The sequence below is a fragment of the Barbatula barbatula genome (assembly GCF_947034865.1).
Source record: "Barbatula barbatula genome assembly, chromosome: 19".
NCBI classification, from domain to species: domain Eukaryota; kingdom Metazoa; phylum Chordata; class Actinopteri; order Cypriniformes; family Nemacheilidae; genus Barbatula; species Barbatula barbatula.
This window is the reverse complement of record NC_136782.1, coordinates 9,198,694-9,213,711: the sequence shown is the minus strand read 5'-3', so window position 1 is coordinate 9,213,711 and position 15,018 is coordinate 9,198,694. Positions and strand designations below refer to the sequence as shown.

General features: G+C 36.5%; 1 protein-coding gene and 1 long non-coding RNA gene across 2 annotated transcripts; one reads left to right on the top strand and one right to left on the bottom strand.

Moving 5' to 3' along the window:
- Window positions 1-142: 142 nt before the first annotated feature.
- On the top strand, window positions 143-4,590 carry LOC306909027. The gene is made up of 4 exons (XR_013788056.1): window positions 143-304; window positions 2,016-2,144; window positions 2,270-2,297; window positions 2,961-4,590. It is a non-coding gene; the product is annotated as an uncharacterized lncRNA (long non-coding RNA).
- Window positions 4,591-5,834: 1,244 nt separating this feature from the next.
- il10ra (interleukin 10 receptor, alpha) lies at window positions 5,835-12,536 on the bottom strand. Its single transcript, XM_079482368.1, has 7 exons — window positions 12,260-12,536; window positions 10,815-10,929; window positions 10,550-10,722; window positions 10,308-10,450; window positions 9,969-10,122; window positions 9,760-9,872; window positions 5,835-9,285 (listed from the first exon to the last, which is right to left on the bottom strand). Exons 1-7 carry the CDS (start codon window positions 12,321-12,323, stop codon window positions 8,437-8,439), a joined length of 1,611 nt encoding a protein of 536 aa, XP_079338494.1. The 5' UTR covers window positions 12,324-12,536; the 3' UTR covers window positions 5,835-8,436.
- Window positions 12,537-15,018: the final 2,482 nt, after the last annotated feature.

Sequence of the window (15,018 nt, the reverse complement as noted above, 5' to 3'; positions counted from 1 at the left end):
CACATATAGTGATAATATAGAAAAGTGAGAAAAGCATTTAAATTAAAACTGCAAAAAATAAGGTGGGTCGAGTCATGCCAAAAAATAACAAAGCAAGGGAATGAAGATAGACCAGTTTGAAGAAAAACCGTCACCTGTCCCCAGTCCACAGATTTACCGATTTACAGAAAGCCACAGAAGTTAATCAGTAGCATAGAAAAACAGCAGCGTAACAAGAATTTTCTATCAGCGCACATTAATAAAAGCTAGCAAACACTTCATCTAAGAAAATCCAGCTTTACACTTCTGAAGAAGGGCATCATGGGTAAGAAAGTGGCTATTGCTTTTCACAAGAAAGCTCTTTTAATCTTAACATCTTTAGAAACGTTCAAGGTTTAGCGTTTGGTGCACTATAGTAGCATGTCGTTGTATTTCTTAAAATAAATTTATACTTTTTGTATTGTCAGTGTCAAGCACTGTGTCCTTATTGTGTTAACACATATTATGTATTTAATTGACTCAAGTACATTACTGTTGCATAACAATGCCCATGTGAAGCTAAGATGCTAGCATATGTAGCAAAGCAAATAATAGACCTGTTTACGTCATAAGATTGAGGAATTCATGGGTTTCCAAAAAATGAAACTTTTGTCACTGTCAGACTTTGTCAAACTTAGTAAAAAGAGTGGGAATCTCTTATTTTAATACATTTTAAGACGTTAACTGCTAACATGGAATCAGTAAATTGATTCACAATCATATTAGCCATATCTATTTGACTTCATTAAAACCCATGTAATTTGGTCTTTATAATCAATATTATGCTATAGACAGTTTCATGACACGCCCGCCTAAACTGCAGTTAACTTCCGGTTTGTGTTTGGCTAGTGTCTAATAATAAAACTATTTATATTTAATTTAATTCATGTTAATTTTAATTTATATTATTATTGTGTTGTATAATAAGAGTATTAAATCAATTATTTGTTGAATTTAGTGTTGTTGAATGGCTCCTGTAGTTTTGTTGCATTTAAAGAACCGTATAGTACATTGATATCTAGCGGTTGAGCTTGGTATCGCAGTCTAAATTAAAAATCAGCTGTGGCCTAATGGTTAGAGCGTTGGGCTTGTGATCAGAAGGTTGCCGGTTCTAATCTCAGGGCCAGCAGGTCATGACTGAAGGGCCCTTGAGCAAGGCACCTTACCCCTGATTGCTCTGCAGTAATGTGCCACTGTATAAAACTACTTGTAAGTCGCTTTGGATAAAAGCGTCTGCCAAATGAATAAATGTAAATGTAAAAATACTGGAGAGGCAAGTTTAGCCAATAAACGGTTCTTCTTTCTTTTGCTTGCTTTCATATATAATCTACAGGCATTCTATTGTTTGCGAATGTGTACCGGAAGTTAAGGGCAGTCTATACATGCGCAGTAACGTTTCTTTATGTTGTCATTTTGAAAACATCTAGAGCTAAATGTTTTGAGGAATAATCAATTGAACCGGTGTGTCACAAAAGCTGCACCTGAAGTGGTGCAATATGCAACGTGAATTGCCACAATCATTTTTTTATGGTTAAGGTTAGAGTTGAAGTAGTGATTAAGATGAATCAGAGATGCATAATTTAGTCTGGATTTTATGCTGAATTTTGTGCAAGCACAGACCAAGCCCCTGACCGTGTAAATACTTATAGATCCATTTTGTCAAATAATACCTGAGTGGGGCCCGATTCACATTTAGCATCTAAACCTGAGCGGAAAATGCGAGCCGGGCCTCTTTCTCACTTCAAATAAACCACGGTGCTATTTCCATCTCGATGTGGCACCGACACACTTAAAAAAATGTTGGCCCCTGTTTGCACACACCTGCCGCACTTGTACATTTAAAATAATGAATTTGCACACGGAAAAGACGCAAAATGTGAATCGGGTCTTATAGTGCCAAGTCATTAGTATAATCTTTGTATTCTTATAGCTTTAATTATTGAGGTAAGTATAATATTGGCTGTGTTGATCTAAAGTATTGTGCTGAACTCTTTTAGATGACAGATCTACATCAGTGTCGATCGGGATAGCCATAGCGTTCTCCGTCTTAGGGCTGTTCCTACTGATCTGTTTGGTGCAGACCTGTAGCAAAAATATTGAATGCTGCAAAAAACTTAAACTAAAAAGTGAGTAACCTACCAGCGTCAGCAGCCTACATTTTCTTGACCTAATGTAACAGACAATTGTGTTGATTGTATTGTTTTGTAAACAATGAGGAAAACCATGTTTTTCTCCCATTTTCTCTTGACAGAGCCTTCGATTAAAGACAACATTTTAAAGTAAGTAAGTGTGAAGCGATTGGTTTTTCAGGCTACTGGGTGCTGTGAAAAAATTATATAAATTTGTAATATAATGGAAATCATTTATTGGGCAGCATTGTGATCCATTTGGACATGCTTTGAAATGCTGTCTTTTACATTTCATGGTGATGTCATTTATCCACACAGCTGTTAAATCATAGTGATAGTATGATAAAAGTTCACCCAAAAATACAAATTTCAGTCATCATTTTCTCCTTGCATTGTTTCCAAATCTGTATAAATTATGTTTTTCTGATTAACACAGAGAAAGATTTTTGGATGAATGCTTGTCAAAATGTGTTATGTTGAACACAAAAGAAGATTGTTGAAGAATGTAGGACAGCAAACTGTTTTGGGGGAACTTTTGACTACCATTGTCATTTTTCCTACTGGTAGTAAATGGGGTCCAAGAAGTGTATAGTTACAAGCATTCTTCCAAATACCGTTCTCTGTGTTCAACCAAACAAATACATTGATACAGGTTTGTAACAACTCGAGCGTGAGTACATGATGACAGAATGATGACAGAAAAATGTAAGCATTGTATCTGGACAGGAAAATGGAAAGCTAGACTCAATATTGTCCTAACATGTTTTGCTTGGTATTTTGTATATTTATTTTTTGTGTATTTTCCCTCAACAGGAAAGTGAATGTGAAGAAACCTCCATTTTCAATTAGTGGCATTGTTGACAAGAAATAACGCCAAGCACTCTGTGCAGTCATTGCGTCAATCATTCCTCCTTTACTGTAAAAAGTGTTCAAACAACCTGAAAGCCCATTTAATCATTCTTCACAACACTTCTAATCCTATTTCTGTTCGTGCTAAAGTGAAAGCACCTGTCAGTTTAATCATTTGTTTTATTTAACTTCTCTGAAATGTGTGAATCACACCAAAAGGTAAAAGTGAGAATGGCAGAGACGTGGTATGATTCATAACCGTGCTGAGCTATAGTTCACTTTCTCACAGTCTGGGAAGAGCAGCACACACCACTATGGTTGCCGATATTGCTTCTCTTGTTTTCTGAAAGGTACTTTTATCCTATTTTTCACTGTTATCAAACTCACCGCAAATGCACAGAAGTACATTTTCTCAAGCCTGTTTCTCATAAAAGAACTTTAAAGGTCATTAGACATTGAGAAATCTAAATACACTATGGTTCCAGAGCACATGATCTCCATTCTGATTTCTTATTGGTCAGTTAGGAGGAATTGTTTACAAGTGATCAATTTCCTGTCATATGGGTGAAACGAAACCAGGATTTCAAATCAAAAGGTTGTCGTACATGTAAATGGGCTTACAATTACACAACATTGCTCTGTGTGGATGAAGTGTATTGTGTTTATGGTAAATTACATTTGTAATATATATTTTCAAGTTGGAATACAACATAAAAAGTGAAAAAAGGAAAATTAATTTGGACAAGTAATTGCTATGTATGCTACACTGTAAAAAAATATTTTATAGAGGTTTTCCCACAAATAATGTCAAAAGCTGTAATTTTATGTAATTTTGCTATTTGTTTCACAGATTTTGCATGCATTTTTTAAAGTACAGTCACAAACATTAAATTACAGAATAAGGCAGACATTTTGGGAATATGGGAAAACATAATTTTACAAAAGAAATTTACAGGTTATTTCAGATGCACAAGCTGTCAGATCGTTTTGTTTTAACAGCAGTTTTGTGCAGTTTCTTTATGAAAATACAGTCAAAATGTACAATTACAGAAGAGGCCGCACATTTACAAGAAAACCTGGGAAACGTGTAATTTTACAGAAAAACTGTTATTTTATGGTCTATATCTAGTGTCCCAGCTGTCAAAAACATGTTTTACGCATTTGTTTTCACAGTTTAGGTTTTTCAGCCTCTATCACGAGATAAGATTTTTCATGCAAAATACATATCTTTGTCTGCAAAACTGATGTAAGCACGTTGTTAGGTCAAAAGGGTTTTTAGATGAAGAGAAGTGTCTGAACTATTCACTGGTTGTGTAAATTGAGACAAAATTTAGAAAATATATCCAATTTTCTATTAATTTTAGTGACTGGCAATATTGGCATTGTACATTTTAGGTAGACCTTTGATGATTATATTGGCCATATATTGTTATTTAAGATTTGAGAAAATGACTTAGACTATAGATATATGTGCTGTTTGTGTCTTTTGGTGTCTGTGTTGTTTTCCATTTAAATCAATTCATGAGAATGTGCACTACTAAACCGTAAACCAAACTGATCTTTATTAGCTGTTAAATGTCTCACGCAACCCTGCACTTGGTTAGTTGTTTTCTGAGTCGAGACACAAAGTGTATGGAAGTGGTGTCTAGAAATAGACAGACAACAGCTAACAGGATCACCAGCCTGTTTCCCTCAACCGCGGAAACCCCCCCCCCCCCTCCCCGCATGAGAATTAACAGTTTGACTTATACCCACACATGTGTGCCAGGGTTGAGCACACTCATTTGGATGTCATGGTTACGTGCATTAACAGTTCATAGAAAAATTTTATGCATTGACTGAACCTTTCTGTTGCACAAAAGGGTCTTTGCAGTGGAAAAGGGTACTACAGACTTTAAGGTGCTATGTGTCATTTTATGGAGGCTCTATTAACAGAAATGCAATATAATATACATAACTATGTCTTCAAAGGTGTATAAAAACCTTACATAATGTTTTTATTCCCTGAGCTGTTTCTAACTAGTACATACACCGCGGGTCCCCTTACATGGAGTTCACCATGTTGTTTCGACAATAGCCCTAAACGGACAAACTGATCTACAGACACATTTTGTCAAATTAGAAAGAAACATGACGACATCCGTAGTGCTTCAAAACCAACTCGCAACCTCACCACTAGATGCTGCTAAATTTCACACACTGGACCTTAAAAGAAACTCTTTTAAGAATGGTTGACTAAAGATGAAGCTCCACAATGTAGATTGGGTGAACACAAAACAGTTGTCCGTTTACTGCTCCTGCATCATGGGCAGTTTAGCACAACAGAATGTGACAAAACAAATGTTTTGCTTTACGAAAGTGGGTGAGCTATTGATGTTTCCCACAATGTTTTTGGAATGGGTGACATAGATTGTTGGTGATTGGGGGACGCGAAGGAAACACTTCAGCATCCTTAAAAAGAGGCTAAATGAAAGAAATGAAACAAACGCTGCCTTACAAGGATATTACAAACTGAGATGGCTTTTGATGGCACCTGATGATGTAGTAGATGAGATTTTTGGACTTATTCTAGGTCTAGACCCACGTTCACACTAGTCACCATGACATGTGTCTTACCATTGACGACTTAGTCAGCTATATGCACAGACATCACACCCACTTTTTGTCTGACCTTTAAAAGCACAAACTGCTTTCCTGCTTGTAAGTTTGTGTCATTTCTTTTGAAATTGAAAAGACTTTCAATCGGATGACTGATGCTTTGCATGCATTCAGAGAGCTAATGGTTTAATAAATATGTGAGGTAAAGTCAGTGAGGTCACGGTCACAGTTGCGTCAATGCCGCTTTTGAAATAATATCAGTCATAAATCTTTATTTAACCTCATAAATTTAAATAACCATTTAAAATATAAGTACATTTGTAACAAAATATTGTTACATTTACCGTGGCATATGAACAACTTTCAGCCCAAGAAAGAAATTAAAAAAGCTATTGAGTTACACGTCTCGCTAAACCACGATCACGAGCTCTACACACCACATCCTCTCAGGCACATTTATGAGCTGAGTGCTGAACATTCTTCAGAAAGGACCTCACAGTGTTGCACCTACACTCTGCATGTGCGTTCTGTCATGGCTGGTTGGTCTGATGACTCGGTTTTAATACTAAAACTTGATAAAAGCATGGCGGTGCGCCCTGCTTTATTTCATATCTGCATGTTAAGTTTTGGGCAAACCTTGAAATTATAACACATGACTGAAATCTCTCCGTTCAATGTCTGTGCAACACTATCTGCGGGGGCGCTGGGAAACCACTGTGAATGATGACGAATGAGATAGCGCTATAAAGACAAGTCAGCCCACAGAAACGCCTGTTTTTTCCACTTTTCTTCTAAGATGTAGGTATCTTTTCTTCTAAGATTAAAAGGCCTGTGGAGAAATCTGCTGTTCAAAAAATCCCAGTAGATTGTTTAGATCTAATCTATTTAACTTGTTTTCTCTTTATTATCATTGCTGTAATCAAAAACGACTATCTTAAACATTTTTCTCGTTGTGTAATTAAATACCGTATAATACATGCAGAAGTGTTAAAGCATGGTCATGGGTTCAATTGCGATGGGAATACACAAATGCGTAGAATATGAACCTGGAGAGTCTTACTCATTACTATGACATAACTATGTCTTCAGAGGTGTATCAAGACCTTAGCTAATGAACTATTATGTTTGTATTACCTTAGAATGAACTACTTCTATCTACATATACCGCGGGTCCCCTTACATGGAATTCACCATATTCTTTGTACAATAGCCGTAAACGGACAAACTGCTCTGCGGAGCGTGTTTGGTAAATACTTTGTCTTCTTCAGCAAAGAAGTGAAAACGTGACGACATGTTTGTCCTTGCAGTTCGCAACCTCACTGCTAGATACCACTAAATTCATACACGGGACCTTCAAACCAGTCAGTCATTTTAAATAAATCTAATGCCGTGTATGGATACAATGACTGTGTACTTTATCTTGGAGTGCAAAGCCCGGAATCTCCGTCACGCATTTCTCCGTACATTCCCACCTTCGTTGCGTAACCCTCCTCATAACTGTGACGATGTGTTGAGTAAGGAAACTCTTTGTTGATGTGGGTTAAAAAAAGTACTGTGTGTTTCCTTCTCTATCTGAAGATGGAGGTCAAAGATTTGGCCGAGTTTCACTCTCATTCTTGCCAAACGACGCAATGTCACAAAATGTTCATGGAAGCATTGCGTTAACATTTGTGCAAGATTTACATCTACACTTTAGGTGTGTAAAACATTCATGGGTTACTCAACTTCATTTAAAGTGATATGACGTTTGTTAAGAAGCACTGAGGGGTTCATATGAAGTCCTTCTAATGTGCCCTCCGAGTAAATTGCATGTCATGTCAAACTGTGTAATGTGGGTTTCCACAAGAGGAAGTGCAGGTCTTTTCTGTCTCATTTACATATCTTTAATAGAATAGGAATTTTGCATAGTACCTTCTTCATTTGATTATGTTAGTGTGTGTGTGTTTTGTGACACACTTAGCCTATTGGATGATAACATAGAAAACCTTTTGCACATAGAAAATGTACAAAATCTATTGCTTTTTATTAAAATAATATTTTTGTCACATATAACACAATTTAACCCAAACATTTAAATTCTGTCATCATGTACTGGCCCTCATTTTCAGACTCTATCGTCTGAAAAACACAAAAGAGGATATTTTAAAGACATTTGGTAACCAAACAGTGACGGCACCCATTCGCTTCTTTAGTATGGACACAAAACCAATGCTGGTCGATGGGTACCGCTGCTGTTTGGTTACCAACATTCTTCAAAATATCTCCTTTTGTGTTCTGCAGAAGAAAGAAAGTCATACAGGTTTGAAACATCAAGTGGATGAGTAAATGATGACAGAATTAAAATTTTTGGCTGAACTATCCCTTTAAGTCAATAAATAAATAGACCAAATGCAAAATACAAGTGTGTGCAAATCTGCAACAAATCAACACAAGAACGAAACACAATCAACTGAATTAGTGTACGGTGAGATACACAGGATTGAGATCACGATCTGAAGTTGAAAGCTGGCAATGACATTATATTTAACCACGAACAGTTTTGGTTTACTCATTGTCAAGCTGATGCAGCCACATTCAGGTCATATCTCACATTTTATCACTGCAGAGGGAAACAATGGTGTAATCTTATTATCCTCCGGGTGGGCATTAACAAAATGACCCGATGTGTTCAACAATCATCAAACGATGTTGTAAGATGTCGATCTTTCTGCTGTATCTGTAAACATTGCTCTGGAAGTCAGTTGCAGGAAACAGCACAAGGAAGAGCAGGTATGTATAATGTCCATACCACAATCCGTTTTGTTTTGGCCATTATTTGTTTATTCGCACATGATACATTTGCTCACGTGAATGTCAGTTCTACATCTCCTAATGTAAGAGGCGAAGTGTCCAACTGCAGATTTTGTCCATGAAATAAGGGAAAGGAAATCAAATGAGGGGATGTTTCAAAGTCCGACTGAGAATTTAAATTGTCTAACACAATGACTTCCTTCTTAGAGTTTTTCAGATAGCTAGGTCTGTCGTTGTTTTCCATTGTAAAAGTGCAATTGGTTTGCTCATGAGATGCTGAATCACAGTCTGTCGCTACGAGCTTCCTAGTTTTACACCACATGCAAGTTTCGAATTCGGAACACAAGCATGTCACATGACCGGACCTGTAGCCACCACTCTGGCTCACCATATTACTGTCTACATCACAAGGTACAGTTATTTCACCTTGTTCATCCGCAGAAGGGCTCTGACTCCGATATCCATCCCCGATGACCACTACCTCGCAAAGGAGTCTGCTGTCCGCTCCTTTGAGACTGTCGGAACCATTCCGGCTCCCGATTCCCAAACCAATGTCCTCTTCGCCGTCGCCACCGCTGACTCCTCCGTCCAAAGAAGGAAGTTCTTCCAAGCTTCTTCTTCCACTGTCCTCAGATCCCGTCAGGCTTCCACAGCCGCTGTCGTCCTCTACTGTTTGCATATCCAATCCTCTGAGCTTCATTGAGTCCTGCTGGCCGACGCTCATACCGCTGTCTGTACTTTCTCTCCTCTCTTTATCTTCTTCAGAGAATAATGACGTATTTTCAGGCGCATTAGTCTTTTCTTCTGTTTTGTTGCTCATCAGCAGCCACCCCTTGTCAGTGATCGTCTCAATGTGGACGGATCCTATGTTCATGGGGTGCCATCCGTTCACAGCAGATTTCTGGTGGACGGTAACATACATTTTTGTCACAATTCAACGTATTATAGTGATAGTTCACCAAAGAAATCTTCACTTCACTTTGTTCATGTGTAGTCAAAGGGTCATGGTAACCACGCTCACACAGAAAAAGTTCACACTGTGCAGGTGCAGTTTACCATATTAAATATTGACATGTCCCAATTAACTTTTCTGTTAATTTGGTATTTTAACCCTAACATTGTTTTGGCACTCTATGACTTTAATTGTAAGCTTTAACATATTACTTTGACCAGATCATGCTAGAGTATATGCATACATAACATTAAGATATCAAAAAGTCCCTTGCATTTCGACTTCTGCCTTTGTTCCTCGAAAAGAGAACTGATATTTTTGTCATTACTGCTAGCACCCTTTTTTTAAACCCTGAAACTTGGCATTTTATACTTTTAGTTTTGATGAAACTGCTTTGATAAAAAAAGAAGCAGGATGACTCACCAGAGCTGCAGGCATTTTACCAGGACGCCTCAGGAAAAAACAGATGGCAAACATGAAGAATGATACAGTTGCAACTATACCGAGAGTCACTATGGAGATCGCCGTTGACCTGTCTGTCAAACCGGAGGAAACCAAATGCAATGGTTTACATTTCTCTCACAAAGAAAATTTTAGTGACATAAAAGAATATTAATATTGTCTATACATACCTACAGATGTATATATGCAACGCTGTAATGAGGTGTTCCTAACATCTGTGGATGCCATCTCCACTGTCACATTGACACAATATTCCTGCAACAAGTGTAATGAACTAAACTCAACCTCACCATCTTCATCCTCGTCTTCAATTTCTGTTATAGCCTAAATCAAAGAAAACATAGTTTTATATGAATGAATCCGTTTTCGTTTGGATAAATCCCTCAAATACAAATTTACCATTTATTTGACAGAAACCCTTTTATTATTTCAATTGCAATATCATCACACAAGGGAACAGAGTAGAAACACATTTACTGTAAGTGGCCGAGTGTGAATGAAAACTGTACCTGACTGTTTCCTTTGGGGTGCAGAGTGACTGTGTAACGTGGGCCAAAATCAAAAAGCTTTTCCAGAAACTGCTTCCTGAAAATCGTAACCTTCACTGATTTAGTGGTGGAAGACAGGTGGAATTCTGGAGCTAATAATTTGACTAAAACAGGAAAGTAAATTAAATGTTAGGACCAACTGTGATGTACAACTGTAAGGTGAAAAGAAATCACACTGGGTTCTGTGTCCATCAAAAACTTACTGTACGATAAACGAATTCTTCGGCTACTTGACCACGAAAAGCTGCCATTGCCTTGAAACAGTCCAACTTTTACTTTCATAATTTTTGGTTGGGATATAAGGTTTCCGAGATAACATGTAGTTTGTTTAGTCATGTTACACTCTGGCACTATGTGCCATTCGCTACGCACATATCTAACAAAGAAATGAGAAGACAAATATGTTAGCTTTAGAACTGAAAAATGGATGTATAATGTGTCTTGATGAAAGAAACCTTTTCTGCTTACAATGACTGCTGGACTTGATATAGGGCATTTAGAGGAGCTCCATCGGGGGGATCCCAGAACAAAGTTACATTTCCTTCCCATATTTCATAGTTTACTTCTATTTTCTGATCTGCATCTGTTATGATGAGAGAATTAACAGAATTATTTCCAAACAATCCCAGAGTGTCTGTAAGCATTCTTCACTTCCCATATGAGATGTGAGTTGTTTGTTCTGTACAGTATTTTGGATGTAATATAATATAATATAATAAGGGCTGTAAAATGATGAATCATGATTAATTGCATCCAAAATAAAAGTTTGTGTTTACATATTATGTTTGTGTCCCTTTCATATTATTTTGTATTTATAAAGACATACACATACTGTATACATATTAAGGAAATATTTACATATATTTATTTAGTTCTAATTATTTAAATTATATGGATATATATGTTTTCTTAAATATAAGCACGTGGCACCTTGTTCTTAATTACAAATTGATATGTACTGTACACAGACATACAGTATAATATGTAAATACAAACTTTTATTCTGGATGTGATTAATGGTTTGACAGCCCTAAACATAACATAACACAACACAACACAACACAACACAACACAACACAACACAACACAACACAACACAACACAACACAACACAACACAACACAACACAACACAACACAACACAACACAACACAACACAACATAACAACATAACATAACATAACATAACATAACATAACAACAACATAAAACAACACAGCATAAGAAACAGTTTCTTGTCATGTAAAACACAGTAGCTTATAAAATCATCTAACTGGTTTTATTAAAGCCAAATTATTATTTGTGAGTGAAAGATTTGCTGGGTAAGTTTTGGGGGCGTTTGATAAGGAAACACTGCTCACAGGGGACATCCAACATTAACCTGGAATTTACATTGATCACGTCACTGTTTTGACAGAAACTGTGTGGGAGCCCTTACATTGAAACTCCCATTTGCATGTACCTTATCAATATTATTAGAATAAGAGTAAGTTATTTGAAAGCAAATTATACAAATGACAGCAGTGGGTTAAAAGTTACTTTTACAGTACATTTAAGAAAGTGGCATTAGGCAACAGAAATGCCTTCACTGGTGTTATCTTTACCATTATATTGGAGTTCCCATGTATTCTGGGCACATATTGGCTGTTTCCTTTACTATCTACCCCAAATCAATTTTTTAAAGCTATATTTCTATTAAAAATCATATTTAAAGCATCAATTCAAAACCTTAAAAAGGGTTTTAAAAATCACAAGGAAGATAAGATAAAGTCTACTGCTTTTCAAATGTAAAATAATCTAACATTGCAGACATTCAAATTCTGCTAATTTAATAAAAAATACTTATTTGTTATAAGTAGAACAAAACTGAAACATTCTACACATATATATATATATATATATATAAATCTTACCTGCTACATAAAACACAATCTGTATCCACATGACCAACAGACAAATCCATGAGGTGAAATCCATGTTTATATCAATTTATAAGTAGCATATCCAACAACGAATCCAGGTCCTGTTCCAGACACAATACTCCAAATACCAAATACTTGATAATAATGAATAAATAATCTTAATACAGTCTTTAAACCAGCTCAGCGTTCAGTTACTCTTCTAATACAGTACATCGCACTGTCCCTCTCTCTCTCTCTCGTGTGAATGTGTGGCTGAGTGGTTAACTCTATGTACCAGCACAGCAACTTCCCCTCGCTCTGTTTTGATCTCCTCCGTCATAGCAGATATTTCCTCCACTCAGAGATAGCAACATGTTTTTTTTCATTCTATGGTAATGTACGTACCTTCAAAGTGTGCAAACTGTGGCTGTGAACAATATCGTAAACACAGAACAAGTGGAAAATCCAAATGTAAAAGTGTAAATCCACTGATACATTTGATTTATTCTTAGTACAGCTGGGAAATACCAATGCACTACATCGCATTGCTCAATTAGAAGTCAACACAATTGAAATATATCTGAACAGTTCTGTATGTATTACATATATATATGTATTAGAAAAAGCTGTGGCTGTTTTCATGTACTAGGTCACATATAGGGACATATTTGCATATCTTCATGTGCATGTATCTGAAGATTTATTCAACACGTCACGTTTTTACACTTTGGTCTGATAAACCTCACTTTTGAACCACACGCTTATCTTATTCACATCTACAGTTCGCTGATCCCCATTTAGAGAAAACCTGCTTCAGGCGCGTGTGATTCTTAGAAGAAGTGAGTAAAATAACTAAAATACTTAAATAAACAACTGTGTAATCTTATTGTAGCAAGGTTTTATTTCATTTCTGGTTGACTTCATCATCAAGAAAGCAAACTAAAAAGCATATATGGATGAATTAACTTTAATTAATTAAGGTCCTCATATGTTTCAAAATCATTATTTTTCCATTAAAGAATAAGTGGTTGAAAAACTGAAAAGCGGTTGACATTTAATCCACAGTGTGTATGCTTGTTTATGTCTGCACTTCTCACTTTCCCATTCGCTAAAGAACTGAAATCTATAATTTGTGGTAACCGAGTAATTCTTCTCGCTCATAATGGCATGCATAAACAGGCCTAGAAACCCACTTCCAGTTACACTTATGGAAGGATCAGTTCCCCATGACTACATGAAACTAGCATTTCGCTTTATAAAGGTAACGGCTGTTTCAAGAGGATTCTCACAGACCTGCTGAGCTAAGGCTGGATCACATGAAACTACACGATCTCTTTCAAGTCTTGTTCTGGAAAATGTTATTTAGCAGACAAAAATTTGACACAGCCTTACTGGAGATTCTGGATTCCCTTTAGCTTTTGTAGAGCATGGTTTCAGGTTCAGTTCCCACGAATACACATTCTCATAAAGTGTTGTTTGAATGCACAGCATAAAACAACATCTAATGTATGAAATTTAGCGGCATCTATTGGTGAGGTTGTGAATTGCAGCCAACGGCTCAGAGTACCAAGGTGGGTTACACAGGACTAAGATGTCATCACGTTTTTGCTTCTTTGCCGAAGAAGATAACGAATTAACAAACACGCTCCATCCATGTAAGGGGACCCGTGGTGTATGTGGTATGTGTTTTTTCAGGGCCGATGTCGATGATTACAGATCAAGAAGACAGATAACCGATATTTTGGACCGATATATATATATATGTAATTTAAATATGTTTAAATTTAAGAATAACAAGAGCTCTGACAAAAACTTTGGCCAAAAAACATGGTTACTACACGTTAACTATAGTAACACCATGTTAAACAGTAAGGAAATAAACAAAATATAGTTGTCAGAAAGACGCTCCACTTGATGCATTTTGCTCTTTACGATAAAACCATTTATCCTCGGAGAGGTGATCTTTTAAAGGGAATGTAAACCTTTCCTCTTTGTTAATTGTTTAGGAATACAACTTGTTTGTTTGACAGACAAATGGACAAAAATGAAAGAATTCACTAACCCTCTATCTTTCTCTCAACAGGTAGTGGTCTAGCTTTTGTTGAAAACAGTAACTTTGGATAAAAGCATCTGCTAAATGACTTAAATGTAATGTAAATGTTGCGAGCAGTTTGAGTAGCAGCTGTGTACATGCATTGCCTGAGTGGACCGACTGAAGATCGTTACTATATCGGCAAACCGGCTATTAAAATGACCAATGTCGATAATCGAAATAATGCTTAATATCGACGTTGATAATCGGCCAGTTCGATAATTGGTCGACCCCTAGTATGTAGATAGAAATAGCTAATTTTAAGGTAATAAAAACATAAAAGCTTCATTACTGTATGTAAAGTCTTTATATACCTCTAAAGACATATTTATGTATATTATATTGCATTTCTGTCTAAAGATCCTCCAAACAATTACACTTTTACCTTTATTCATGCAATATCAATATACACTCAACTAAAGGATTGTTAGGAACACCTGTTCAATTTCTCATTAATGCAATTGTCTAATCAACCAATCACATGGCAGTTGCTTCAATGCATTTATGGGTGTGGTCCTGGTCAAGACAATCTCCTGAACTCCAAACTGAATGTCAGAATGGGAAAGAAAGGTGATTTAAGCTATTTTGAGGCGGATGGGCTACAACAGCAGAAGACCCCACCGGGTACCACTCATCACCACTACAAATAGGAAAAAGAGGCTACAATTTGCACAAGCTC